Genomic DNA, 26,891 nt, shown 5'->3' with positions numbered 1-26,891 from the left:
TGACACCTCCCTTATGGCAGAAAGTGAAGAGGAACTAAAAAGTCTCTTGATGAAAGTGAAAGAGGAGTATGAAAAAGCTGGCTTAAAACTCAGCATTCAAATAGCTAAGATCATGGCATCTGGTCCCATCACTTTCTGGCAAATAGATGGGGAAACAGTGGAAACAGTAGCTGACTTTATTTTCTTGGGCTCCAAAATCACTGCAGATGGTGACTGCAGCCATGAAATTAAAAGATGCTTACTCCTTGCAAGGAATGTTATGACCAACCTAGAGAGCATCTTAAAAAGTAGAGACATTGCTTTGCCGACAAAGGTTTGTCTAGTCAAGACTATGGTTTTTCCAGTGGTCATGTATGGTTGTGAGAGCTGGACCATAAAGAAAGCTGAGCATCTGAAGAATTGATGCTTTTGAACTGTGGTGTTGGAGAAGACTCTTGAGAGTCCCTTGGACTGCAAGGAGATCCAACCAGTCCATCCTAAAGGAGATCAGTCCTGAATATTCATTGGAAGGACTGATGCTGAAGCTGAAACTCCAATACTTTGGCTACCTGATGCAAAGAACTGACTCATTGGAAAAGACTCTGATGCTGGGAAAGATTGAAGGCAGGAGGAGAAGGGGCCAACAGAAGATGATATGTTTGGATGGCATCACCAACTCAGTGGACATGAGTTTGTACAAGCTCCAGGAGTTGGTGATGGACAGGCAGGTCTGGCGTGCTGCAGTCCATGGGGTCGCAGAGTCAGACATGACTGAGTGACTGAACTGAACTGTTCACTCCGCTCTTGGAAAGCCCAACATCTCTTCATGCAGTGAGATTAACCACAAAACAAGGCTGCCTTTGAACATATATCCGCTCCCCGCCTTAAGTTGGCCATGGATGCTAGCCCATCCTCTCTTATTTCTGTGCAGTTGGCTCTTTACTTGAGGGGTCAGTGGTCTTCTTCTGATTATCTTGGTCTTTGAATTTATCTCTTGTCCAGTTTGTCTCATAACTGGAGGGTGAGTGGGTGATGGGAGAGGATTTATTTGAGAAATGAAGCCATAATGAACATCTTGTTTTTTGGTGATGGTCCCAGTAAAAGGTGTTTTGGAGGGGAAGAGCCTCAGAAAGGCAACCCCTGAGGCTCATGATCTGCACTTGGGTTCATTGTCCCTCATTGTCTCATTTTAGCATGTAATCAGTAGTTAAGGATGACCCTGACTGCTGGAGGTGGTGAGGTACTGCTGGTGGTTTTTCTTCCAAAGTTGGAGTGGCCATCCAAACAGTAGTCTGTGGCTGGATCTGCCTATCCCTACTCCCAAACACTAATAACAAAAGAAAAAATATATGTGTGTGCACATGCTAATATGTATATATACATGCATGCATGTAATACACATGCACACACATCTATCTTTAATGTCTGTGTATATGTGTTAAGAAGTATTTTTTTATATATTAAAAAACCCAAATCCCTCTCAACTGCCTTTGTTCATTGATGGGAAAGGCAAAGCCCTGAGGAAACAATTAAGCTGGTCAGATGCCTTAGCGGACAAAGGGGAATTTGATTGACAAGCTAAATGTATGAGTGAAACTGCAAGTGCTCATAAACCAGGTCCCCAGAGAGCTTTTAGTGTCCCTGGCTAGGTCTCCCTCCTCACCCTCCATGTATTTACAAGAAGCCCGTGCTTCAGTCTGTCAGAGCCAGGATGAATTCATATGTATCTCCTAAGAAGATTGCAGCAAAATGTTTCTGAGAACATGCTTTCCTATTGACCCGTGTCCTGGGGAAAGAAAAGTAAGTTAATGGACAGTAAAATGCAGGTCTGGAGTAGCTGACTCAGATGGCAAAGAATCTGCCTGCAATATGGCAGACCCAGGTTCGATCCCTGAATCAGGAAGATTCCCTGAAGAAGGGGATAGCCACCCACTTGAGTATTCTTGCCTGGAAGATTCCATGGACAGAGGAGCCTGGCGGGCTGTAGTCCATGGGGTCGCAAAGAGTCAGACACGACTGAGCGGCTAACACTTTCACTTTCTGTAACAGGTGAAAGAGCCTCTGCTTTTAATCAAGACTCTTTACTAAACAGTTGTACTGATCTCTTGCCTCAGCCAGTCTCATTCTGCCTACTTCCATGTCAGGCTCAACTCTCTGCCAGGGAAAGGCCCGGCTACATGAGGAAGGCCAGGCTACACGAGAAAGGCCACAGAGGAAGGGGAGAGAGGCCCAGCCAGGGGTGCATGCCCCCCCGTGCGGCAGGTTCCCACTTGGTGCCATTGACTCAGAGCAGGCACTGCTGTCTCTTCCCCAAGTTGGACCCCATCTTCTGCTGTCTCTGTTTCTTGAGCCATCATTTTCTCTGTATTTCCCCTCAATCTGGAGGCTATTTCTGTTTTGTTCCTTTTTTAGCCTATAAATAGACTCAGGTTTCACCATCTGAACAAAAAAAAAAAAGATACTTCCAGAGCCTGCCATCCTCTCTTGCTCTTTTCCTGCCAGGCTCTTGGGAACGATCGCATTTGCTGTGTGTATTTCCAAGCCCCACTCATTTTTCAGCTCATGATAATTGGGCTTCCTGTGCTGTCTCCAAACGCTGCCCTTGCTTAGGTCACCAGGGATGCCTTAGTTGCTGTTAGAAGTCTCTGGCTCCTTTCTGTCCTCCTCCCGTCGTCCTCTCTAAAGCTCCTGGTGCCAGGCCTTTCCCTCCTGGAGCCTGTCTCCTCCCCCAGCTTCCATGGCGGTTTGCTCTTGTTCCTCTTCGCTCTCCTGGCCTTTTCCTGCTCTGTTTTCTTTTTCTGACTCCCCCTGTTCTGCCCTCCATTTAAATGGACACTGTTAAGTAGGATTCTGTCAATGATGTTTGCTCTTCTTATTCTTCGGGCTTCTCTGGGGATCTCATATTTTCCATGGCTTTAGCCACCCTCTGAGTCTGGAGACTCCTAAGTCTTGCCTCTCTCCTTGATCCCTTGTTTCCAGTTGTCTCATGGGCAAGTCCATCTGAGTTCTTTTGTGGCTTCTAGAGTTGACGTGCCTCGAGCCACGCTCCTCTTCTTCCTTCCCTCTACCCTCAGCTTCTTCCTTGTTCTGAGCCTCTTGGCCCAGTTCATGTTTAATCCACCCATCAAGTCACCCAAGTCACGTAACTCAGAATCTTCTCTCCCCACCTCCTTTTTCTCACCTCCAGAGAAAGGAGCACTGCCACGGCCTCGGTTCGGCCTGCAGCTTTTCTCTCCTGGACTCAGGCTGACCGGTCTGGCTGCACGGTCTGTGCACTGCGTAACTGCAGGCTGTACCCTTCCCCCCACCCTCTGCTTGGCCCCTGACTTACCCAAATGCCAGTTCTCATGACAGCCCCCATGTTTGTGGATGACAAAACTAAAGCCTGAGGATTGAAGGACTCACCCACTGTCTCACAGCTGTAAGCAGCAGAGCAGGGCTTTGAGTCCAGTTCTTCTGACTGGCAAGCCCTGGGGGCAGATTCTCCCTCTTCCCCCAGACGTTCCATGTTGCAGTAATGTCTTTATTGGCCTCCCTTCTGCCCCTGTACTCCTCAATCTACCCTGCACACCACCATGACCATCAACTACATCATCCCCCTGCTCAGCCCTCCCTCAGCGCCCTGAGCCCCAGAGGCGCGGGAGCGCCACGGCAGACGCTGACCTGCCGCTGGGCTCCCCTCTCTTGCCAGCCCTTCAGCACATCTGTGCCCCTGTGCCCGGGCACACTGCGGCGTTCGTGATGCCATGGCTTGGTCTGTGTCGTTTCCCTTGCAGAGACCCTTCTCCCTCCTCTGTCTCCGTGATGGTAGCTCTCCTTAGCTCCTTCCTCCAGGTCTGCTGCCCGCAGGGTGAGGTGCCAGCGAGGCCTGTGTGTGTGGACTGCATCGGCAGGCTTCTTCACCGTCACGAGGGTTCCTGCCGTCCAGGCACACTGTTCTCTCTCTGGGTTCTTGGGACCTGTCACTGCCCTCTTGGCCGTGGGGTGCTGAGGGCCCCCAGGGCTGCTGTGTTATCCTCCGGGGTTCCCTGCACTCTGCCTTCGTCTTTGTAAATCATCCCTAATTGACTCTCTGCAGATGACTCAAATTATGTTTCTTGCCAGGACCTAGACTGATGTGTTCCTCGTGCCACTGTCCCTGCCACCCCCGACGTGTTCTTTAAGAAGTCGCTTGAGCAGCAGCTCCTCGCCACCCGCCCCCCTTGGTGGGTAGCTGTGCTGGCTGCAGGCTGCAGGCTGCTGGCCGCGTCCTCCTCCGTGACTGTGTCCCCAGCGTGGTGATCCTCTGTCCTGCACTTATCTCACCCCATCAGCATACTCTAAGCTTTTCAAGGACAGGCTCTGAAACTGCTCAGCTCTATATCCCAAGAGAGTCTGATATCGGGCAGAAAAGGGGCTGGATACAGAGCAAGATGTGCGCTTCTGAGAATAAAGGTTATGCAGGACCACCCCAAAGGCACTGTCCCTCGACGTCTGCTTTTGGGTGGCAGGAAGACAGACAATAAGAGAACTTCTGGCATACAGCAAACAAGTCAGCCAAACCTCGCTGCCTCTGGCCTCCCACCTCACCCCTTTCCCAGACTTATTAAATAAAAACAAAAGACCATTAAAATGTGATTGGAAATTGAAATGAGATCAAATATGAGTCAGTTCATTTTTTTTAAAGGTATGTTAGTGGCCTAGAATCAAAGATACATGGTCCTTTATAGTTTAAAAGAAAGACAGAAAGAAACTAGATTATGATGGAAAGGAGGTTGTCCTAGGATAAATCACAGTGATTCAGCTGTTTTCCTGGGGGCATGGGTGAGAATTAGGGATGTTGACCCCTGGAGTGAACACCTGTCCTGAGCTCTCTAGCTTGTTCTCTTATCCTCCGTTCCTGGGAGGAGGTACCTTCAAGGTGAGCTGTGACTCAGACCTCCTCTGGTGTAGCATCTGGCATCATCAGGCAAGCAGGTCAGAGCAATCAGCGGAAGAAAAATACTAGGAAAGAGGAGTTCCTGGCGATGTCAGCCAGGCCCAGCCAGCCATGCTCCAAGGCCTGGGTAGGGAGATGCTTTGTCTTCACTTCCTGTCCTGTGTTGAGCAAGTGGCCCGAGGGTGAGGGATTAGAGCCGAAGACACGAGTGTGTTACGGAATGAATCCCTGGTCCTTTGAACAGACTAAAAACAGTCCACCTTTGGGCAGACTAAGATGTTAGTACATTTATCATATTCCTGAGTTGATTTAGTTGAAGAAACAGATGTAAGGTGGGCAGTCAGGGACAGCAAAGCATTCAAGCACCACTCACTCAAGTGCCCATTGAAAATCTTACCCATGTGAGAATGAATTCCTTTTCCATAAAGAATCTATAAAGACATCCAGGGCTTGGAAAAATATCTGGAATAAGGAAATTCACAGTTCCTAGGCAGCATAAAATGTACCATAGCACTGACTTTTAGCTGGATATAGAGATAAGAACAATAGTAATAACAGTTTAATATCAAATGATGTTTGACAGTTATTAATAAACTAAGCAGGTGATTCAGGTGTGAAGGACTTTAAGATGCCAGAGTTCAGATTCTGTCTCAGAGATTGCAGCGGGCCAGATTGTGCTCCTCAGAAAGATACGTGCAAGTCCTAACGCCTGGTGTCCATGGACGTGGCTTTATTTCACAGAAGGACTTTGCTGATATAACCAAATCAGGATGAAGTCGTGGTAGATTACGGCAAGCCCTGAGTCTCATGACTGGTGTTCCTATAAGAGGGAAATTTGGAGACAGAAACATGAAGAGGAGACACAGGGAAGAAGGCTGTGGACATGGAGACAGCAGGTTGACGTGATGCCACTAAAAGCCAAAGGATGCCAAGAATTGCCAGCCACCCCCAGATGCTGGGACAGAAGCAAGGAGTGGATTTCCCAGCAGAGGCTCTCAAAGGACCTGACCGTGCCAACATCATAATTTCTGTCTTCTGGCTTCTCGAACGCTGAGGCTAAACTTCTGTGATTTTACACCATCCACTTTGTGATAATTTGTGGCAGCAGCTCTCAGAAACTAATACAGGTACTTGCTAGCTGAGGGCTTCCCAGGCGGTGCTAGTGGTACAGAACCTGCCTGCCAAGGGTTTGATCCCTGGGTCGGGAAGATTCCCTGGAGGAGAAAATGGCGACTCACTCCAGTATTCTTGCCTGAAAAATTCCACGGACAGAGGAGCTTGACAGGCTACAGTCCATAGGGTTGCTGAAGCAACTTAGCCCACATGCATGCACAAGCTGTGTGACCTTGGGAAAGTTGACTAACCTATTTCCTCATCAGTTGAATGGAGGATGGTAGTAGTACCTATCTCATAAGTTGTGAGGATCAAATGAGTTTTTACATGTAGTGTGATTTGAGCTGTGCCTGGCACTCGAGAGAGACACGTGAGATTAGCAAATATTCTTGTTTACTTCAGTTTAGTAAAGATTTTTTTGATTTCCTACTATATGCATGCATTGTATATAAATCATTTCATTTGATTCACATAACAATCCTGTGAGACTCTTCTCTTACCATTTTGCCGTTGAGAACTAAAGCTCGGAGCTTTGAGAAAGTAGAAGGGCTGGCAACTCAACTGAGGCTTTGCAGCTCTGTTTTGTCAATTCTGTTACTCCATGAAACCAAAGGATCTCAAGGACAACAGGGGAGTGGATCAGGAAGGATGTGAACTTTTGATTATGATTGATTTTGCATTGGGAAGATTGATGCCTGACCTTTCTCTCCACATACCACTTAAAAGAAGGGCAGTATTCGCTGTCTTAGAAGCAAGAGGACAGATTGTTCCTGGGGAAAGAGGAAGATGCAGCTTTCTCAGGAAGGCTCCCCACACACGCAGCAGTCAAAGCAGCGCCATTGTATTTGTGTGTGCTGATGTTCTGTCTGCTCCCTGACTCTGGGAGGAAAGCTGTGCCTCTGAGTAAGAGACTTCGGGAAGCCTGAGCATCCTCATAAGTGTAGGAAGGATGGCTGACCCCAGGAAACATGAGCATGCCAAATGTGCAAACCTAGATAACACAGAAGCAGAGGAGAAAGGATTGGCAGCCTGTGTACACAGATTTGGTTTTTGAAAGCCAACAGCAGGTGACAGTTATTTTGTAGAAAGACCAGTGTTGCAGAGAAGTTAAAGCCTTGGAGTGTATGAAGGGATTGTTGTGGTTTTGTGAGTGACACTGGCCTGTTTTTTTGCCCGCTTGTCAAGTAGCAAGCAAGAAGAAATTAACTTATCACAGCACTTGGCATTTAGAAATTGCTATATGGTGGTTTGTGGTCGATTCAGGTAAACCAGGAGAGATTTTGTGGGGCATAAGAAAGCACTTCTAACAGCTGTGGAATTAAAACATAAATTAACTGCTGAGATAGGACGTGAGGGTGCCTTAACTAGGCTTTCAAAAGATAAATGTGTATTTGTCTGACTCTCACTAGATTTTAAAATTCAATTGATTGCTTACTTCTTATGCTAGGTACACACTAGAGAATTGTCATAATAATTTAGACATGTTTATAATGTAATGCCTTGAAGAAACCTTGGAAATCAGCTGTGATCCTTGAATTTCTCCACCTGCAGTTGTGTAGATGGGCCTGTCTCATGAGGTCTCTCCTAGCCCGAGGATCCCAGGCTTCTTTCCAGATCACGCTGTGAGGCAGATCTGTGAGATACGCCAGGGCCGTGGCTGCAGGCGGATCTTGTACAATGTATCCCTACACCTCAGACAGCCGTGAAGTGGGAGACCAGGTCCATGAGGGACTGTGGCACCGTTTCCTGAGTTGGTCACCGTACCTTTATGACAAATAGCAGCCCGGAGAAAGGTAAGTCTCATGGAGCCAGTACTGAAATCAAGAATGGCTAAATTGAGGGATGAGGAAGAAGAATATTGAGTTAACTTCTGATAAAAGAAAACCAGCCAAGAAAAAAAGAAGACCAGCCAAAGTGATAAAGGGTCCTTGACATACAGTGGGAGAGAGAGATAATCAGACCAAAGCAGCAAGAAGAAAAATGATCAAAATGAAAGGCAATTTTATCTAAAGAGTAGATTAAAATAAGAGACCTAGGGAAAGGAATGATGACTGGGGGCAGAAATGTGAAGCTGTGTGAATGCTCCAGGACTGGGTAGGAAGAGAGGAAAACACACCAGTGTCCAGGCAGCCTGAAGGGCTGGGGGTAGGGGAGGGGGTTGCTCATCGCTCTAGGTTTCTTGGGTCTGTTTCTGTTAGGAAAGCATTGGGGTCCTCCCTCCAGACTTCTGCCTTTTCTGATATTCTCCCCAGGCAGAAGTGGCACAGGCTGGACTGTCTGGGGAGTCGCTGCTCCCACGGGCAGAAGTCACGCTGGGATTTCCCAGGACCGCAGCTTCTGCCACACTCACCTGGAGTCGGTCCTCTGCATTTTTCACACCATGCTGCTGCTGCTTCCTGCAGAGGTTTACCTTAAGACCCACTGGGTTCAGTCTCACCATCTGCTAGTTACTTGGCAGCTTATCTTTTTAATCCTGGTTCGTTTCCATGTGTCCTTGAGGGATAAGGATATCCCTGCCTTCCAGGACCTTAAAAGAAAAATCTCTGCTCCACGTTCAAACTGGAGAACCCCCAGAGAGTGGTGGTACTGGGGGAACAGTGATGATTTCTCTTTGTTCTTCCATTTGCTGTCTCCAAGGTTATTTCCGCAGTTTTAAAGTATCTGTGCGATGAGTTATGGAATATTTGTCCATCTGCCATCTCATCCACTTTCAGTATTTGTCCATCCCAGAAGTTTACAGCCACTCTGAAAGATGTTTTTATTGCTCTCACTTTATGGATCAGGGAAGAAGGCTGAGAGAAGGAAGAGAGTCTGCCTGGGCCCAAGGCAGGTCTCGATCCTCTGTTCTGAGGTCCCAGCTGGCTAGGTAAGACCCAGCAGGATTTGAGCAGAAGGCAGCTTGGAGACCTCTCTGTGGAGCCCTGTGTCTGTGGGTCTTAGATGAGGGAGCTTGGATGTGGACTCAGGAAGTGTTGCAGGTGACTCAAAAGCCTTTCCATCCTCCGTGGCCAGTGGGTTGAGAGGTCAGCCAGCTGTCCCCGTGGAGAGGAGGGGAGATAGGGGCAGGATACTAATGCTGGGGTGGGGGTGGTACATGGCCATGGCATTTTAGAGTGTGTAACTTTCAGAGAGAGGAATGATGGCAGAATAAGATGATGACCTCAGGAAACAAGAGGTGAGAACTTCAGATTCTAACTGGGTCCCTAAAGGTGAGACCGTGAAGAAGAATCACGTGCCTACCTACATTTTCGTCTAATATCCTTTGAGAAGTACGGAAATCAGAGCTTAGAGCCGAGTATAAGTGCAGAGGAATTCAAGCTCTGAATGCATTGGGCTCATGGAAAAGGCTGATGATGATATATGTATACCTATGGCTGATTCATGTTGAGATTTGACAGAAAATGACAAAATTCTGTAAAGCAATTATCTTTCAATAAAAAAATTAAGAGAATAGCACATGACAAAGAGAAATTCTGAAGTTGCTTTGTTCTAACCATGTCTCTCCTTTTTATTTTTTCCCTCAAGTAGAGAACTATTGAATCTTCAAACTAGAAATGTTAAAACATAGGTGATTTGAAAAATGGAAGAAGTTCAAAAACTATGATGAAATAGGCAGGTGTCCGTCCCCCCCCCCCCCCCACTCCTTTAAATGTGTCCAGGCCTTGCTCACTTAGGACCTGGGCTCCTAAAGAATGTGATTACAAAATTATTATTGGCCACCTTTGCAAAGTCATGAGGAATAGATGAGATATGAGAAGATTACAAGAATAAGACATTTCAAAAAAAAAAAAAAAGAATAAGACATTTCACTTGCCAGAAAAGAGGAAAATCTGGGTCTAGGAATTACAGATTAGTGAACTCATTGCCCCTGGGCAAAATTCTAGAAGAGATCATTAAGCAGATGATCTGTGAGAGCTTGGAAAAGGAAATAGTGATTACTCTGAGCCAGTCCTCAAAACCAATTACCAGATATGCTTAAGAAATCTGCCTTGAGAGCAGTTGTGCAAATTAGCTTTGAACGTTTGAGGTGATCACAGTGTGAATAAGCAGTGAGATGCTGTAACTAAAGAAAAAAAAGATCAGAGAGGCTTTCCTAAAAATTCAGTTCTAGGGCATAGAAAGTATCCAGATACACTCAGTGGTGTTCTCATTCCCTTAGGAATATGCATTTAGTTCTGTAAACTATATTTTGAGTCATTGGCAAATTGGAGTGTATATACAGAAAAGGTTAACAAGGAAGGTGGAGATCATATTTACTAAGCAAACAATTCATCATGTGTTAAGGCATTATGCTAAATGTTGGAGGGGAGTTAATACTTAATACTATGAAGAGATCATTAATTCACCTATTTCAGATGAGGAATGAAAGAGTTATGCCGACTCAGTAGTTTGCATAAGGCCAACAGCTAGGAAGTGGCAAAGCTAAGACTTCAACCCAAAGCCCATGCTCTTTATTACCAGAGCAATAAGTAATCTAGAAAATGGACTGGTCGAGGAACTCTTGAAGAGGAAAAATGAGAGGAGTAAATATAAATATGGTGGTGGTTTCCAAATGTTCAAATGGTCACCACTTGGGAGAAGGATTAGCTTTGTTCTCTAAGGCCTCAAAGATAGAACTAGGACAGTAGTGTGGCAGTACTAGCATCAGTTACCATCTACTAAATATTTGCTGTAAGCTGGTCTTTCTGTATACATTCATTTTTTAAACCTTGTGAATGAGGTGCAGTACTGTGATTACCCCCACTTCATAAGTGAAGAGCCTTGAGGAAATCAAGATAATGACCAGGATCTCACAGCTAGTAAGTAGCAGAGCCTGAGGCTATAATCCCTGTCTGTCCTACACCAAGGACAGTGTTTTCAGCCATTTCCCTCTACTGCATTCCTGTTGGTAGATTTCTAATCAGTGTAAGGGAAAATTTCCAAGTAATAAGAAGCCATCAGAAAGGAGGAATGGATATTCTAACAAGAGTGAACTGCCCATCACTGACAAATGCTGAATGACAGGGGTGCTGGGTTGGACACATCTGATGATTACATAGGTGTCTTTCTACTCTGTATTCCAACTTTTTTTTCCTATTTTCCTGAGAGAAACACATTTACTTATTGATTAATAGTCAAGGAAGTGGGGGCTGAGGTTGGTGGTGGGTCTTGTTTTTATCAGTTTGGCAACTTGAATTCCAACATGATGATAAACCCCAAATCCAATTTCTCCAAGATATTGTTTATATTTCAGTTATTTATGGTAAGTTTATGACCATAATCTGCAGAAAAGTCTATTGCTTCGGCTTTAAAGCATATAGTTCCATTACTGAGTGAAAATTACATGCATATTTTGAAATAACGCTAAGAAATTTAAAGTCAGAATAAATGTAAAAAGATCTTTTGCTTTTGTTTAGCCACTCAGTCATATCCGACTCTTTTGAAATCCTGTGGATGGTAGCTCACCAGGCTCCTCTTGTCTTTGGGATTTCCCAGGCAAGAATACTGGAGTAGGTTATCATTTCCTTCTCCTGGGATTCTTCCCAACTCAGGGATCAAACCCACATCTCCTGCATTGCAGAAGAATTCTTTACTGCTGAGCTACCGATGAAACCAGTAAGATCTTCAGTTCAGTTCAGTTCAGTCACTCAGTCGTGTCTGACTCTTTGCAATCCCATGGACTACAGCATGCCAGGCTTCCCTGTCCATCACCAACTCCTGGAGCTTACTTAAACTTATGTCCATTGTGTCACTGATGCCATCCAACCATCTCATCCTCTGTCGTCCCCTTCTCCTCCCTCCCTCAATCTTTCCCAGCACCAGGGTCTTTTCCAATGAGTCAGTTCATGCCGGCTTGGATGATGTACAAGCTGGAGTCAAGACTGCTAGGAGAAATATCAATAACCTCACATATGCAGTTGACAGCATTCTTATGGCAAAGGATGGAAAGCAAAGAGGAATCAAAGAGCCTATTGAGGAAGTTCATGAAAGAGGGGTGTGAAAAAGCTAGCTTAAAACTCAACATTCAAATAACGAAGATCATGGCATTCTGTCCCATCACTTCATGGCAAATAGATGGGGAAACAATGGAAACAGTGACAGATTTTATTTTCTTGGGCTGCAATATCACTGCAGCTGGTGATTGCAGCCATGAAATCAAAAGACCCTTGCTCCTTGGAAGAAGAGCTATGGTAAAACTAGACAGCATATTAAAAAGCAGAGATTTTACTTTGCCGACAAAGGTCCGTATGGTCAAAGCTATGGTTTTTCCAGTAGTCATGTATGGATGTGAGAGCTGGACCAAAAAAAGGCTGAGCACCGAAGAACTGATGTCTTCAAACTGTGTTGCTGGAGAAGACTCTTGAGAACCCCTGCACTGCAAGGAGATCAAACTAGTCAATCCTAAAGGAAGTCAACCCTGAATATTCATTGGAATAACTGGTGATGAAGCTGAAGCTCCAATACTTTAGCCACCTGGTGGAAAGCACCAGCTCATTAGGAAAAGAACCCTGATGCTGGGAAAGATTGGAGACAGGAAGAGAAGGGGACGATAGAGGACGATATTGTTGGATGGCATCACCGACTCAAAGGACATGAATTTGAGCAAACTCCGGGTGATGGTGAAGGACAGGGAAGCCTGGGGTGCTGCAGTCCATGGGGCTGCAAAGAGTTGGATACGACTGAGTGACCGAGCAACAACCATGTCCCACCCACAACACACACACACCCACACACACCCACACACACACACACCCACAACACACACTTCTTAAAACCAAAGTATGAAGAAATATAGTATATTTGGAGTATATTTTGTAGATTTAGAAATTTGGACCTGAGCCCTTAATTTGTTGATCTGTTAATTTGTGGGTGAATGAGGTCCCATGGAAAAACTTCCTGCTTCTTGATTGTATTGTAGATATTTTTCCAAGCTCTTAACTAGTTGGCTTTTTGGTTAGCTAGAGATTCCAGGCTTTTAATGACTTACACATGAAGTTTCTGATCTCAGATATAACAGAGCTGTCTCCAGAGAGCTCCAGTTCAAAGAGTTTGGCTTCACTCATGCCCAGGTTGTCGTCGTGTTTGCCAGAAACGTGCTTTGTCTAAAGGTAAAGGTAAAGTTCATACTAGCTTGCTACCGTCCTGAGTGCCTTCCACGTCTCTGAGTCTTGTTGGCATGTGCGTCTGCCTTCATACCTGCTCTGTCGATTTTAATTCCAGTTCTCAGTCCTTAGGATATTGCATATGTGCTCAGTGATCTCCAGCTCAGTGCGACCCTATGTAGCCTGCCAAGCTCCTCCGTCCATGGGATTCTCCAGGCAGGAATACTAGAGTGGGTTGCCGTTTCCATTGGGATGTTATATAATAATAATTGAAAAACTCAAAAGTCAGAGGAGCTTAATGTGTGATGCATCTGAACTAACAGGCCCTGTCTTCTGGGGGGAAAATGAGTAGCCAAGCAGAGCACCTTGTGGGTGCTTATTAATGACAGCAAGGATGCCTGCCTCCCCCTAAGCAGATGTTGGGGACCTCTGTGCCGGTCACTGTGCTGCCACTGGGGTACCAAGATGTGGTCCTTGGTTCCTTCAAGAAGCTTCAGTGTAAATATCATAATGGTATGGTGCTATGGTAAAGGTGAGCCCAGGAGCGTCAGCACCTCAGATTTGGGGGCAGTGTGGGCAGGGAAGCCTTCTCTGAAGCAAGTCTTCAAGGATGCCAGAGGCGTCACCACAGACGCAGAGGCAGGCAAATGTATGCGGCTAGTCCTGAAGAGCTATGTAGGTCAGGCCTCTGGAGAGGGATGAAAGCAGAAACATAGATACTCCATGCTGAGGAGTTTGGGCTTTATCCTGAGGGCAGTAGGAAGCCTTTGAATGGTTTTTAAAGGGAAATGCCAGGATGTTGTCTGTTATTAAAAATGCTGTTTTTCTAGCAGAATAGAGAGTGGGTTGGCAGTAGGTGAAGTAGGAACCAGAGAGACCCTAGGTGAGTTGCAAGACTCCAGATGAATAGTAAGGACCTGTGGACTAAGGCAATACTGTGAAATTGAAGAAAAAAACATTTCAGAGATGTGTCAAGGAGATGGACTGCAGAGAACCTGGTCACGATGACAGATATGGGAGAACAAGGGAGGAAGGAGTCGAGGCTGTTGCCCAGGTCTCTGGCTTGAGTGGACATTGTACCCTTTATCAAGAGGGGCCTCGGCCACTCGCCACAGCTAGAGAAAATCCACACACAGCAACAGATGAGCCTGAGCACCACAACAGAGACCCAGCACAGACAATAAATAAACAGAATATGTTTTTAAAAAAGAGAATATGAGGGAGGGAGTAAAGCTGAGAAATTCTTTAGTTTGTGTGTAACAAACCTTCTGTGTAAGAGTAAAAAGATAAAGCTACATTTTGAGCCGTGACATTAATATTTTACAACTGATTCAGGTATAAAAACAAAAAAAATTTGTAATCATTGTGTTACTTTAAGTGCATTTTTAAAAGACTTAAGAAAATTAGCTGTGTTAGACTTACAAAAACATAATGGGTACAATCTATGCTTAAACATTTGGAAAAATGCAATTGACTGCATAAAAACTTTCTATTTATAGTTGTTAAGAGTTTGTAAATATTTGGACAGTTTTGTATTAAGGATTAAGCAAACGTTAAATAGCATACAAATAATAAAAAGAGAGGGCTTGGGGGAAGGAAGGCCATGCTTGCTTGGAGAATTCAGGGGAGATGATTAGTTGGGGGAGGTGTAATTAATTTGAAGCTTGAGAGAAGATCAGGAGGGCATGTCTGGGTGGGCCAGGAGCTCAGGCAGGAGATGCTAAGATGCAGCTGTTGGCCTGTCCATTTGGTGTTAGGAGGACACTCTGGCATCATTAGAAGGATCGGTGTTTTGTGGTATGGGCCCCCTAACATTAAATTAGCTTTCTTAGAAGCCACATTAAATAAACATAATACCCTCAATTTCAGTGTTGTTTGGAATTGGTGGACTAGTGAGATGAACTGAAATGACTTTTAGTAGAATTCAGCAGAGAAAGTTTGGTCCTCAGGGTGAATTTGGATTTTTTTCTTCATACTTCTTGGGGTCCTTGGTTGGAATCTCAGTAAAAAGACTACTGAGAGGCTATATCAGCAAGGAGAAGTAAAAAGGCACTTTACTCATTCTTTGATCTTCCCAATAATGCTGTAAGGTGTTATTGTAAGAAGTCCCATTTTATAGATAAGAAGACTGAACCTCTGAGGGTTACCTGGCTTTTGTGTGCGTGCTAAGTCACTTCAGTCATGTCCAATTCTTTGTGACCCTGTGAACTGTAGCCTGCCAGGCTCCTCTGTGGGATTCTCCAGGCAAGAATTGGAGTGGGTTGCCATTTCCTTCTCCAGGGTATCTTCCTGACCCAGGGATCGAACCTGGGTCTGTATGTCTCCTGCATAAGCAGGTGGGTTCTTTACCACTAGCACCACCTAGGAAGCCCTGCTCACCTTTTAATAATAAATAGTAAGGGGCGGAGATGTGACTGTGACTCTAAATTCCATTCTCTTTCTGCTACACAGCACTGAGTCAAACATATCAGGCCTGTGAAATCCTGGGATAGAAAAGTTGTGTTTTCATTGAGGAAAAGATATTTTTTGGAAATGATGTGGCCCCAGGAGGTTGATTTGGAGCATGGCTGATTCAAGCTGATATATGGCAGAAACCAACACAACACTCTAAAGCAATTATCTTCCAGTTAAAAATTTTTTAGAAAGAGCAACACTCTCCTTGGATCACCCTAGATGAGTTCCCCTGATATACCCCCGAGGCTCCCCTCCCCTGCCCACGTTAACAGCTCTCAGACTGGCATTTCTGGTGGTACCCCGGCCTAGGTCTCTCTGAGAGTCAGCACTTAGGGCATTGCTTTTGATTCTCCCTTTGCCACCCCCACCGTCCACCCATGACAGCTGGACAGATTCTTGCGTCTAAAGCATCAGGCAGGCAATCTGCTGCTCCGTAACCTCTGATGGCTTCTCGTCTCACTTGGAGTGAGACAGCCGCTGCCCTTCAGGGCCTCCTGTGCCCTGGCCTTGGGCTGTTTCCCTGACCCTGTCTCTGACCACCCTCCCTCGACTTGAGCCTCGCTGACCTTCGGGCCACCCCTTGGACTCTGAGAGTGCCTTAGCAACACCAGTGGGCTTTGAAACTTGCTGGCCCTCTTCCTGCCCTGCTTCTGCCCACGTAGCGCTGTGACGGACACTCTCCCATGAGGTCTCTGCCTCTCTGCGTGGCCTTCCTGCTGGCCTTCCTGTCTAAAATAGCAGCCCCATGCCCTGTCCCTTCTTCGTCATTTCTTCATGGCACTCATTTTCTATTTGTTTATTGATATCTCCTGCCTGCGAGCTCCATGAATTCGGGGGCTTTTTTCTGTCCTGTTACTGGCTGCTGGGACGGTGCCTGGCCCACAGTATGCACTCTGGGGGGGTTGGCTGACCGATGGAATGAATACATGGATGCCCCGGGCCTGATGGAGAGGGATGGAAAGTGAAGGAGCTATCACCAAGGGGCCTAGATAATGAAACAGTGTCTTAGTCTCTCCTCTGTGGTTAGCATTGCTGGTTCCCTAAGTCTTCTCATTGGGAGGTATTGGGAAACCTCCCCACGTTTCCCTGGGTTAGAAGCAGACTTACTGCTCTGATAAGGATGGAGATGATTTTTTCCCGTAACCTGCAAGTGACCAGGAAAGATGTACTGCCCAGTGCTCGCGTGGGGTTCATGTCCGACCCCTGTCCACCCTTCAGCCTCTGGCGGTCACTCAGAGGAACGTCAGTGTTTGTACAGCTTGTAGAAAGTACCTCCTGCCTTGTGACTTTCATTGGAAGGAGGCTTTTGCTAAGAACTTGGTTAGAGCTCTGTCTGCAGGGCGTCTCAAACAGAGGTTTTCTTGTTGGAGATTTGAACCTGAGCCATTTTCAGTGCATTTTTCTGTTGTTCTCCCTACAGGATCTTCTACGTCTCTCATGATTCCCAAGACTTGAAGATCTTCAGCTATATCGCCCGAGATGGTGCCAGCAATGTCTTCAGGTGTAACGTCTTTAAGTCCAAGAAGAAGGTAAAGGGGCCGTCACTGGTCATCCCTTCCTCTGATAGAAGCAGGGCATTCCCAACAGTGACCTGTCTCCCTGTTGAAGGAGGGGCAGGATTTGGAGGTGGCTATTTGAAGGCAAGATACAGGGCACCTGTCTCACTAGCCAGTCATGGCTTGTGTATGATGAAATTCTCTTTTAGTTTCATCTGAACTTGGTGCTTAGTTGTATGCAAGCAACTGGAGAGATCTCAGCCACTGGAAACGTGCTCTGGAACACAGCAGGCAGACACAGCACCAGGAGTGAGGCCCGTGTTGGTGTGTGGTAGGAAAGAAGGTTGCCACTCACTGAAGTGACCCTTCACCGTAATTCTGTATTCTGATCAGTGACCTCCAAATATGACATGGTGGGATCTAGTTAGACTTTGTGATGTTGGTTGTCCTGGATGGTTATTTTGGTACAGTAGCCTCGATGCTTGAGTAAATGCAACTTTTGCAGTTCTGTAGAGACAGGGTTCCTCTCTATCATGCTTCCAGGAGTCTAATGCACAAAACTGGGGTTTGGAAACATGGGCTGTAACCCCTCTTCTCTCCTGGACCCCTGAATGATGTTATGAGGGTCAGTAGCCCCCTTAGGTCTCAGCTTCCATCTCTATAAAATAAGGAGGGGCGTCAAAACCAGCATTTCCTGAAATGCATCCTGTAAAACATTTACCATCCAAAACATTTAATATGTTAACATTTAACATATTAAAACTATTTAATTTAAATGTGCTAGAAAGTCCTAAGTTAGAGAAATCCCTTTAGGTTTAACCCAGCATTTCTCAAACTGAATTGACCATGAAATCATATTTTTTCATGTATATGTGTTAATGTCCTGGGAATGACTTTTCTGTAGAAGAGAATTGCAAACTACTATTTGTGTCTGTAAGGTCCCTGACAGGTAAAGGTGGAATGGTAAGATTCTTACCGCTCTTGACACAAACCAGTGACCCTGACTTTCTAGAGGACTACTTCTGAATTCTCTCCTGCTTGTCCCTTCTCTGATGCTGTGTGACATCTTAATGCATCTTATGTGCTAAGACATCTTTAGTAGATTGGTGGGAGCTGTGCCAAGTGGGGATAATAAGAATAAAATGTGACAGGGTCGGGATTTACTGTAATATTATGTATGTCCCGTCTCCCGCCCTGGCTCCACAGAGAGAATTATACTTTGCTGATTTAGCCTCTTCCTCTAAGGAGATGTGTGCCCTTACCCACCTACTCTCAGGCTTTTTAATGCAAACTGTGGAATTGAAGGGAAAGAGCCAGAACTGGAAAGGTAGAAGGAAGAATGGGCAGGTTGCCAGATTTCACTTTTAGGTAATAGTACAGTTGAGAAGAGGAAAAAATGAAAGTAGGTTATGAAAGAACTGATAGGAAGAGGAGGAAGTGTTGCCGGAAGGGGGACCCCTTCCAGGGCCCGAAACTGGGCTCTAGTCTAACGCTCGGAAATGAATTGTCCAAGGAGAGGCATGCGCTGACAAAGCAAGAGATTTTATTGGGAAAGGGCACCCGGGTGGAGAGCAGGAGGGTAAGGGAACCCGGGAGAACTGCTCTGTCACATGGCTTGCTGTCTCGGGTTTTATGGTGATGGGATTAGTTTCCGGGTTGTCCTTAGCCAATCATTCTGACTCAGAGTCCTTCCTGGTGGTGCAGGCCTTGTTCAGCCAAGATGGACACCAGAGAGAAGGATTCTGGGAGGTGGTCGGACAGGTGGTGTCTCCTTTTGACCTTTCCCGAACTACTCTTCTGGTTGGTGGAGGCTTATTAGTTTTGTGTTCCTTACCAGGACCTCCTGTCATAAAACAACGCATGCAAACGGTTACTATGGTGGCTGGCCAGGGTGGGTGGTTTCAATCAGCGTGCTTCCCCTAACAGAAGGAGAAGGACAGAAAGAAAAGCCAGAGGGACTGGAGATGAGAATTTAGGGGTTGGGAGAGGGAAAAGCACTTGTGTGGTTTTGAGGTGTAGTGGATCTCGGAAGGAAGGAAAGGAAATGCAGAGTGTTCCTGAGACTTACGAACTAGATCCTCTGCAGTGCTCTTCAACAGAAGCAAAGACTAGGATTCCCTTTCACTCATTTTGGGTGCTCCACTGTACGTTTAGTTGTGTCCAGAGGCTGGACTGTGTGAATCTGGGACTTTATTAAAGTTACAAATAGCATATTTTAATTTACAGAGTGCTTTAATGTTTAATCTTACTAGATCGTTCCAAAAGCCCACGTGAAGAAGTTAAGATGGCAATTTTCATGGGATAAGTAAATTGAAAGATTAAATGACTTGCCCAAGGTCCCATGAATAGGCACTGGCTGGCTAGGATCAGGGAGACATACAGAACAAAAGGGTTTTGAGCAGGAACTCCAGGTAAAGGAGATCATTGTCTTTGCTTTGCTGTCTCATCTGGTACAGAAGCACAGGCACAGTGGGATCGTCCAGTCCTTCTGCCAAAACCCGAGTCTGAGAACAATGCCCCCTGGAACTGTGATCTTGAAGAGAAGCACAGAGTGAAGTTCTTATTACCCAGTGACAAAGGAGTAGTCATCTGGTTCCCCATCACACCAGTTTTGTCCATGTCTCAGCGCCAGTGCCGATCTCTGGTGCTCTTATTTTCTCTGTCCCTTTTGCCCTCACCTGCTGAGACTGTAACTCTTCCGAGCTGGTTCTCAGGCCCTTTGTTGGCCTGTAGCCACATGGCTGAAGGAATTGTTTACAGACAGCCTGGGCTGTGAGCCCCATTGCTGCTGAACTATAGGTGGAAGGGCTGGTTTCCATGCCAGGAAAGAAAAGTGAATTAATTGTTCAGCAAAGGAAACAGAGTTGGGGAGGAGTGGGACCATGTCTGCAAGGTTTTGCAAGCTTATCCTGGTTAGTCTCCAGATCTGGTGATTTACTTTCTTATAAAGCATTTCTGGTTTGGAGAGATAATAGTTAGCTTGGGAAGGAGTTTTAATTGGCAAATGGTAAGAATACTTAAGGGGTGAGGGGGAAAGGACTAAATGCCCTGAGTAAGTGTGTCTAGTAGGGATGTTTCTGGTTGTTGTGGGTCAGTAGGGAGGTCTCTTGACTGTAGCTCAGCAGCAAAGAATGAATTCCTGCAATGCAGGAGCCACAGGAGATGTGGGTTCAATCCCTGTGTCGGGAAGATCCCTTGGAGGAGGGCCTGGCAACCCACTCCATTGTTCTTGCCTGGAAAATCCCGTGGACAGAGGAGCCTGACAGGCTACAGTCCTTGGGGTTGCAAAGAGTCAGACATGACTAAAGCGACTGAGCACACATGTGGAGGGCTCTTGACTGGAAGCCAGGGGTCTTGGGTGTCCTCCAGGGCCTTCATGTTGATCATAGTGTAGAGAAAACGTCCATGAGCTCCTTGCTTTGTTAAGGCTTGGTTATTGCTCTTCACATCATCTCATGTCCCCAGTGTGTCGTCTTTGGCATTTCCCATGACGGGCTTCTCATGTGGGTCATCCATCCCTTATAGTTCACCATGGGAGACGTGATTGTCTCTTCTGTAATTAATAATACGGATCAGATTCTCAAATTTCCTGGTAGATGACCTTCCTGCACCTGGCTGCCAGCACCGTGGTTATTCTATACCTATGGATCTTCCTTTAGTTACTCAGGTAGCCAGTGTGGTTCTCGTCTTTGGGACTTTAATCTTGAGCTGATTTTTTTCAGTTGGGCCTTCATCAGAAGTTAGATAGCAGAATATTGTAGGGAGATAATATACTATCAGTCATTCATCTATCACTCTATATTATCCATCCTTATATTATTAAGTCAAATAATACCAGTCAGTTGAGTTACTTGCTATATGCTTGTGACTATTCTAGACTCTTCATTTAAATTATCTTACTTTATTCCTTCAGCAGCCCTGTGAGCTGTAGGTCCTATGATGCTCTTCATTTTACGCGTGAGAAAATGGAGGCTTAAGGGATGTAACTCATAATAAGTGGTGCAGAGGCTTCCCTCATGGTCCAGTGGTTGGAACTCTGAGTTCCAGCTGCATGAGGCTCAGGTTTAATCTTGGTTGGGGAACTAAGATCCCACATGTAGCACACCCCCCCCCCCCCACCAAAATAAAAAGTGGTAGAGTTAGAATTGTATCTAGAAAGTCTGACTCTGGAGCTTACCTCCTTCACCACTGCGTTTTATTATCTTCATCAGGAAATTGCATGACTGAGGAGTAACCTATTTCTCCAAGGTCTACTTGTAAATGAATTCTACTGTAATTGTTACGGGGGTATGAAGAGCTCCTTAACTCTGAATGGTCCAAGTCATTTTGACACAGATTTTCCTTTTTTTCTCTTAATATCGTTGTATGATTAATCCTGACTCCATTTTATAGTGGGAGAAAGAGAGGGCCCAAGAAAGTAAATACCACTGGTCACACAGTGAGTCAGCAATGCCCCTGAGATAAGAACCTAGCTTCCTGCCTCCTAGTCCAAGCTTTGGCCACTTGACTCTGTTACATGAAATTCATAGAACATAAGTGAGCCTCTCTGTGTCTGAGTTTCTCCAGCTACCAAATAAGATGAAAGGCATCCCAGGAGTGCTGATCTCTGGGTGCGGAGTGAGGTGTGACCTTCAGGAAACAAATTCCGTGTGACTAGGAGGGATCACCAGGATTGTAGTGGGGAGATCCCAGCACTGTTCAGAGCAGCGCCAGAAGGGAAGGGTTGGAAGAGAGTCTTTTCCTTGCCCGGAGTGTTGGTGACACTTCCTAGCAACACGGCTTTCCCATTTCCCTCCCTCGAGGATGTAATAACAGTATTCGTTTGCAAGGCCTTTTGCCTCCTGCGAAGCCTCTGTGTGTTCTCTTGACCCCTCCTGTGTAGTGGATGTCACCCTCCTGTCATATGCTCCCAGCCCCAGGTGGATGTGGCTGTCTGCCCTGATTAAGTCTGACTGTACTTATTAGCGCATCAGTGCATGAAGTGCTGGTGATTAACAAGAGCCACAGGTATCTCCCCATTATCTTCACGGGTAGCTCCTTGAAACTGTTCTGCTTGTAATCATGGCTCAACTGGTTTGGGTTAGGAGAAATCACTTCTTCCTCTAATACTGCCACCATCAGGTTAGGGGCCACAGCACAAAAGGTTAGCTGTCCTTAAGGGCTTGCCCTGGATTTTGCATAATGATGTCAGTCATGTGCTAAAGAATGAGTACTTTTCCGGACAAGTTCAAGTTAGGGAGGAGAGATAGGTCCTAAATTTAGGGGAGGAGGCTCTTTTTTATATTTTAAATGTTGGTGTGGGGTTGAGTTGAGAAGTCAAAATACAGAAATCGTAAGTCTCAGAATTCATGTAGTGCAAAACTCTTTGTTTATGGAGAGGAAGTTGGTACCTGGAAAAGTAAATTAACTCACCTGGGGTCATCTGGGTGGTTACTGACAGTACTGAGGTTGTAACTCGGCCTTTTCTCTATGCTGCTGTGGTTCATGGGCTAGCAGAGAATAAGGAAAAACCCAGAAGTCCATTGGAAATTATAAGGTCCACTATCTCTTGTCAATGTTGAAAGTGTAAACCTACTTTGAAACTAAGCTTTCTCCGTAGTATCAGTATTCTGGTGTCCAAGGCATTGCCTTGATCAAATTATATGATCAAGGCCATTAAAGAACCTGTTAGACAGAAACCTAACCCATTTCTCAGTTCAGAGCCTGAGTTTGTTGGATCTCCCTCTATGTACAATTTCAGATGTATTTTCTTGCTTCAGCATTGCAGATTCTATAGATTGAAATCACTTGATAGATATAAGCTTAAATCTTTTACTAAGGTTCAAAAAACACATTAAAGAAACATGAACTTCAGTTCTATTTTTGCTGAGATTCTGTGGTGTTAAGGTCAAGAGAAGGGCACTGTACTTTCTTGCTGTGATAAATGAAAAGAATTATAAACCTGTGAGTTATTCTAGAACTGACTTACTGAAGTTTCTGAAGTTTGAAGTTTCTTAGAATTCAGAAGCACTTGGCAGATAAATCTCAAGTTCTCAGAGGAAACAGTGGCAGGGGAAGGAGATGTAAACTGGAGTAGAGAGCTGGTAGACTAAGAAAGATGCCTGCTTGTAAGAAGTGTAAGAAGTCTTCTCTTCTTTCCCTGTCATCGTCATCATCATCATATACACCTTGCATTTTGAGCTTCTTCTAGTCACTTTGGGCTTCCCAGGTGGCGCTATTGGTAAAGAACCTGCCTGCCAATGCAGGAGACATGAGACATGAGTTTGATCCCTGGGTTGGGAAGATCCGCTGGAGAAGGAAATGGCAACCCACTCCAATATTGTTGCCTGGAGAATCCCATGGACAGAGGAACCTGGCAGGCTATAGTCCGTAGGGTTGCACAGAGTCGAACACAACTGAAGTGACTTAGCACACACTAGTCACTTTCCTTATTTATCTGATGACTCCTTTAGTTATCTCCATGAATTGTGAAGTAGAGAGGACTTTTTCCAGGACAGTGAAATTCAAAACACTGCCACAGTTATTTATTAAATCAGCTGTGGAATAAGACTAACAGTAATTACCATTCTTTACATATATGCTGCACTCAAAAGATTCCCCAGATTTACAGGACCAACCAACAACAAGATGGCTTAAAATGAAAACAGAAAATAAAATCATGAATGACTGTTATTTTCCTGTGGGCCAGTAAAATGCAAAAATCAACTTTCTGATTTCTATCTTTCTGAAGGTACCATTGCAGGCTCTTGTCTGCTTTTGAGTAGATAGTCCACTCTCGCTGAGAATATAGTCTTATTATTATTTTCATGAGTTTTGCTGCAGTTCATCAGATATTGATGCTGACTACCAATACAGTTGGTACCCACATTAAGCATACAGAAGAGACTAGCTATTTCTTGCACCTTGACTTCTGTTTTGGACTGAGGTTGGAGGGAGGAGAAAGAAGGTTTTGTCGATATGATTAAATAGATGATTTAAAGAAACGTTTCTGGGTGCCATTTGGGGAAGTGGTGTGAAGTTCTAAGACAGCTTCTTACCCAGTCCTCTCCTTACAAAATTGCCTGTAATTGGCACCCCCCATGGGCTTCCATGCATTCCATCTGCAGCCTAGAACCTCTCTGAGGTTAGGTATGCCTTCTCGGCTTTGAAAACATCAAAGCAGTTACATCCGTTCTAATCTTGACAGCTGAAAGTCCACAGATACTTCAGAGCTGCTAACACAAAACTGGCTTTTGAACAGGAAGATTTGATCCATGTGGCCAAGTACTTTCAGTGGCTTATGTAACACTGAACTGGGTTTGTACAGAAATAATACAGTATAATGACGCTTTTTTTTTTTCTTCAACCTAGCAAATTCCAGAGAATGGTCATATCCTAGAGCTGAAAAAGGCTGCCTTCCCAGCATGCTGGTTATTGGCTCTGCTTCATCCCTGGCTGCCCTCACGTCTCTAAAACCCCAGTGTGCTTCCCAAAGGTCATGAAGCGTGAGCACTTGCCTCCTGGTGACCTGTGCGGGCCGTTGGAAGGGGTTTTCCTGAAACCTTCTCCCTCTTGAGTTAGACCTGGTCTATAAACTATACATCCCAGCATATGTGATTCCTACATTACAAAGTGCAGGCAGATCTCTGTCCTTGCTTAGAAGGCTAGAAGGTCCAGTCACCACATGGGGTAGGCCTGGCAGGCGGGCACCAGCGTGGCCATGCACGAGCAGATGGTACCAGTGATGGGAGCTCCTGCCAGCTGTGGGCTGGCCCTCCTAGCCACCTCCAAATAATGTTCCCCCAACAAGGTTCTTAAAGAGAATCTTCTGAAAGTAGACTTTTCACTAGTGAAGGAAGAGGAGCCTAAAAGGTCAAGGGGCATCTGAACTCACCTAGTAGTTAGGAGAGAATTGGGAGAGAATTGGGAGTCATCCAGCCTCTTCTAACTGCTAGAGTGGTGAGTGGGAAGGGCAGTCTCTTACATGTATGTAATCATCCTGTGAAGCAGATAGGGTAGCTTCATTACGTATTCAAATGCAGAGAACTCTTCATAAAACATGGCACTGTGTCCTTTTACTGTGAATGGAAATACAGCCTTCACAGTAAAGAGGAGTAAAGGATAAATCAAAACGTTACTCAGCCCCGAATGTGCCAATCCGGAACTCTTACTCAACGATTTCCTTGCAGCAGAAACCATCACTGCAGCTCAGACCAAAGATGGTTTGGCCCAGTTCTTCTCTGTTGCTATGGGGACAGAGAAATGATGACTTTAGCCCTTTTGATGCTAACTTACCTATGTTAAGAGTCAGTTCCCTTCATGTCTTCATGCTTCTGTTATTGATAAAGTAAGCCCAGCCTTTTCTGAACTACTGTTTGTTTTCTGTCTTATTTCCCCTTTGGTGCAATGAATTCCATATTCAGAATAAAACATTTCTTGAGCACTTGGTATATGCCAAGCACTGTGGGAGGTGCTTTCACATATGTTAGCCATATCTTTATTCCTCTATGAGGTAAAGGAGAGAATATAAACATCAGTGATTCACTTTTTGTTGAAGTTTACAGAGGTGTTTTGTACTGCAAATGTGAGGAAGGGAGGCTAGGAAGGAAATGGGAGGTGGCGAGTCATTTCGTTAGAAATGTTAATAGGGAAATCGGGACCAGTGAACTGTAAGTCTGCGTTTCCCACTTTTTCCAGGGAATCAGATAGAGGCGAGGGCCAGTTGCTTATCATGGTAAATGTACTAAAAAGTGAAAATGAGACATGGAATATTAAATATTAATATGAATATTAAGCATTAAGACCAGCCACTTTCTTACAGCCATGGGCTTGTAAATAGTTGGCTGAGACAGATGGGTGTGTGTCAGATGTTTGTCCCTGATGAAGGTGAGAGAATAGGAATTGGAGCCAGGGTCCAGTTTCTGCAGATGTTCAGTCCTGAGTGAATCTCATCATCTCTTGTCAGCTTGATGCATGAGAAATGCAGGTCCTCTGAAAAGTCATTTCCAACCAACTACATCCTCTTACTTATATTGGTGTGTTTCCTTCCAAAGACACATTTAGAAATCCTGTCCCTTCTCTGGTTTATCCCTTAGACTCAAGGACACTTGTTTGAGGACCCTTCCATTTTTAATGTCATCTTAAGAGTTAAGGAATGTGTCTGTGACTTACAGATTTGGTGGAATTTGTAACATGTCCTCCTTAGGAGAACCTGAGATTTTAGAGCAACAGATGTAGTAGTAAATTTGGAACTTTCCGTATGGCAACCCACTCCAATATTCTTGCCTGGAAAATTCCATGGACAGAGGAGCCTGGCGGGCTATTGTTCATGGGGTCACGAAGAGTCAGACAGGACTGAGCGATTGAGGACACATATGTTTTTAATAGGGAAACTGGGTCTCTACTCTGATAATGATACAGTTGGGAAAAGACTAATTCAGCCTTTGCAGGTACTTATGCACTATGATTTATATGGGTTAATTTATGTAAAATAAGGAAGTAATGGAATTAAATACATAATCTCTACATATCATTTAGACTTACGGTATTTTATTTCTAAACTTCCCCAAATTTGTCCTTTTCTGTCTCTTGTAAAGATGCTTAAGAGAGCAAAACTTCTGAAGGTCAGAAGAAGGGGAAGGGGCAAGGCTGTGTGTCATGGACCCTGGCTGTCCTTGGTAGGCAGGTTACAGCCTCTCTAAGGTTTGGTAAACTGGGAATGAGCATTGCTGTAAAAGATTAACCACAGGCAGGCAGTCTGCTCTTTCTCTCTTAAAGAGAATAAGCAACACCAAATCTAAGGCCTGGGGGGAGAACTCTTTTGAGTAGAGCAGACTCTTCTCCATTTTCACCCGAGGATTGAGCTTCCTG

The 26,891-nt window shown here is 45.2% G+C and overlaps 1 protein-coding gene across 2 annotated transcripts in view; it reads left to right on the top strand.

Annotated features, from left to right (window-relative positions):
• Positions 1–26,891, top strand: part of C2H1orf226 (chromosome 2 C1orf226 homolog) — a 343,732-nt gene that overhangs the window by 263,949 nt on the left and 52,892 nt on the right. For both annotated transcript variants that reach the window (XM_043450834.1, XM_043450824.1), the window contains exon 5: positions 16,967–17,075. In XM_043450834.1, the coding sequence (XP_043306769.1) occupies positions 16,967–17,075 (109 nt within the window). The remainder of the gene's footprint in view (positions 1–16,966; positions 17,076–26,891) is intronic.

Source organism: Cervus canadensis, chromosome 2 (genome assembly GCF_019320065.1).
Source record: "Cervus canadensis isolate Bull #8, Minnesota chromosome 2, ASM1932006v1, whole genome shotgun sequence".
Classification (NCBI taxonomy): domain Eukaryota; kingdom Metazoa; phylum Chordata; class Mammalia; order Artiodactyla; family Cervidae; genus Cervus; species Cervus canadensis.
The sequence above is the reverse complement of the archived record's forward strand: the minus strand, read 5'-3'. Positions and strand labels throughout refer to the sequence as shown.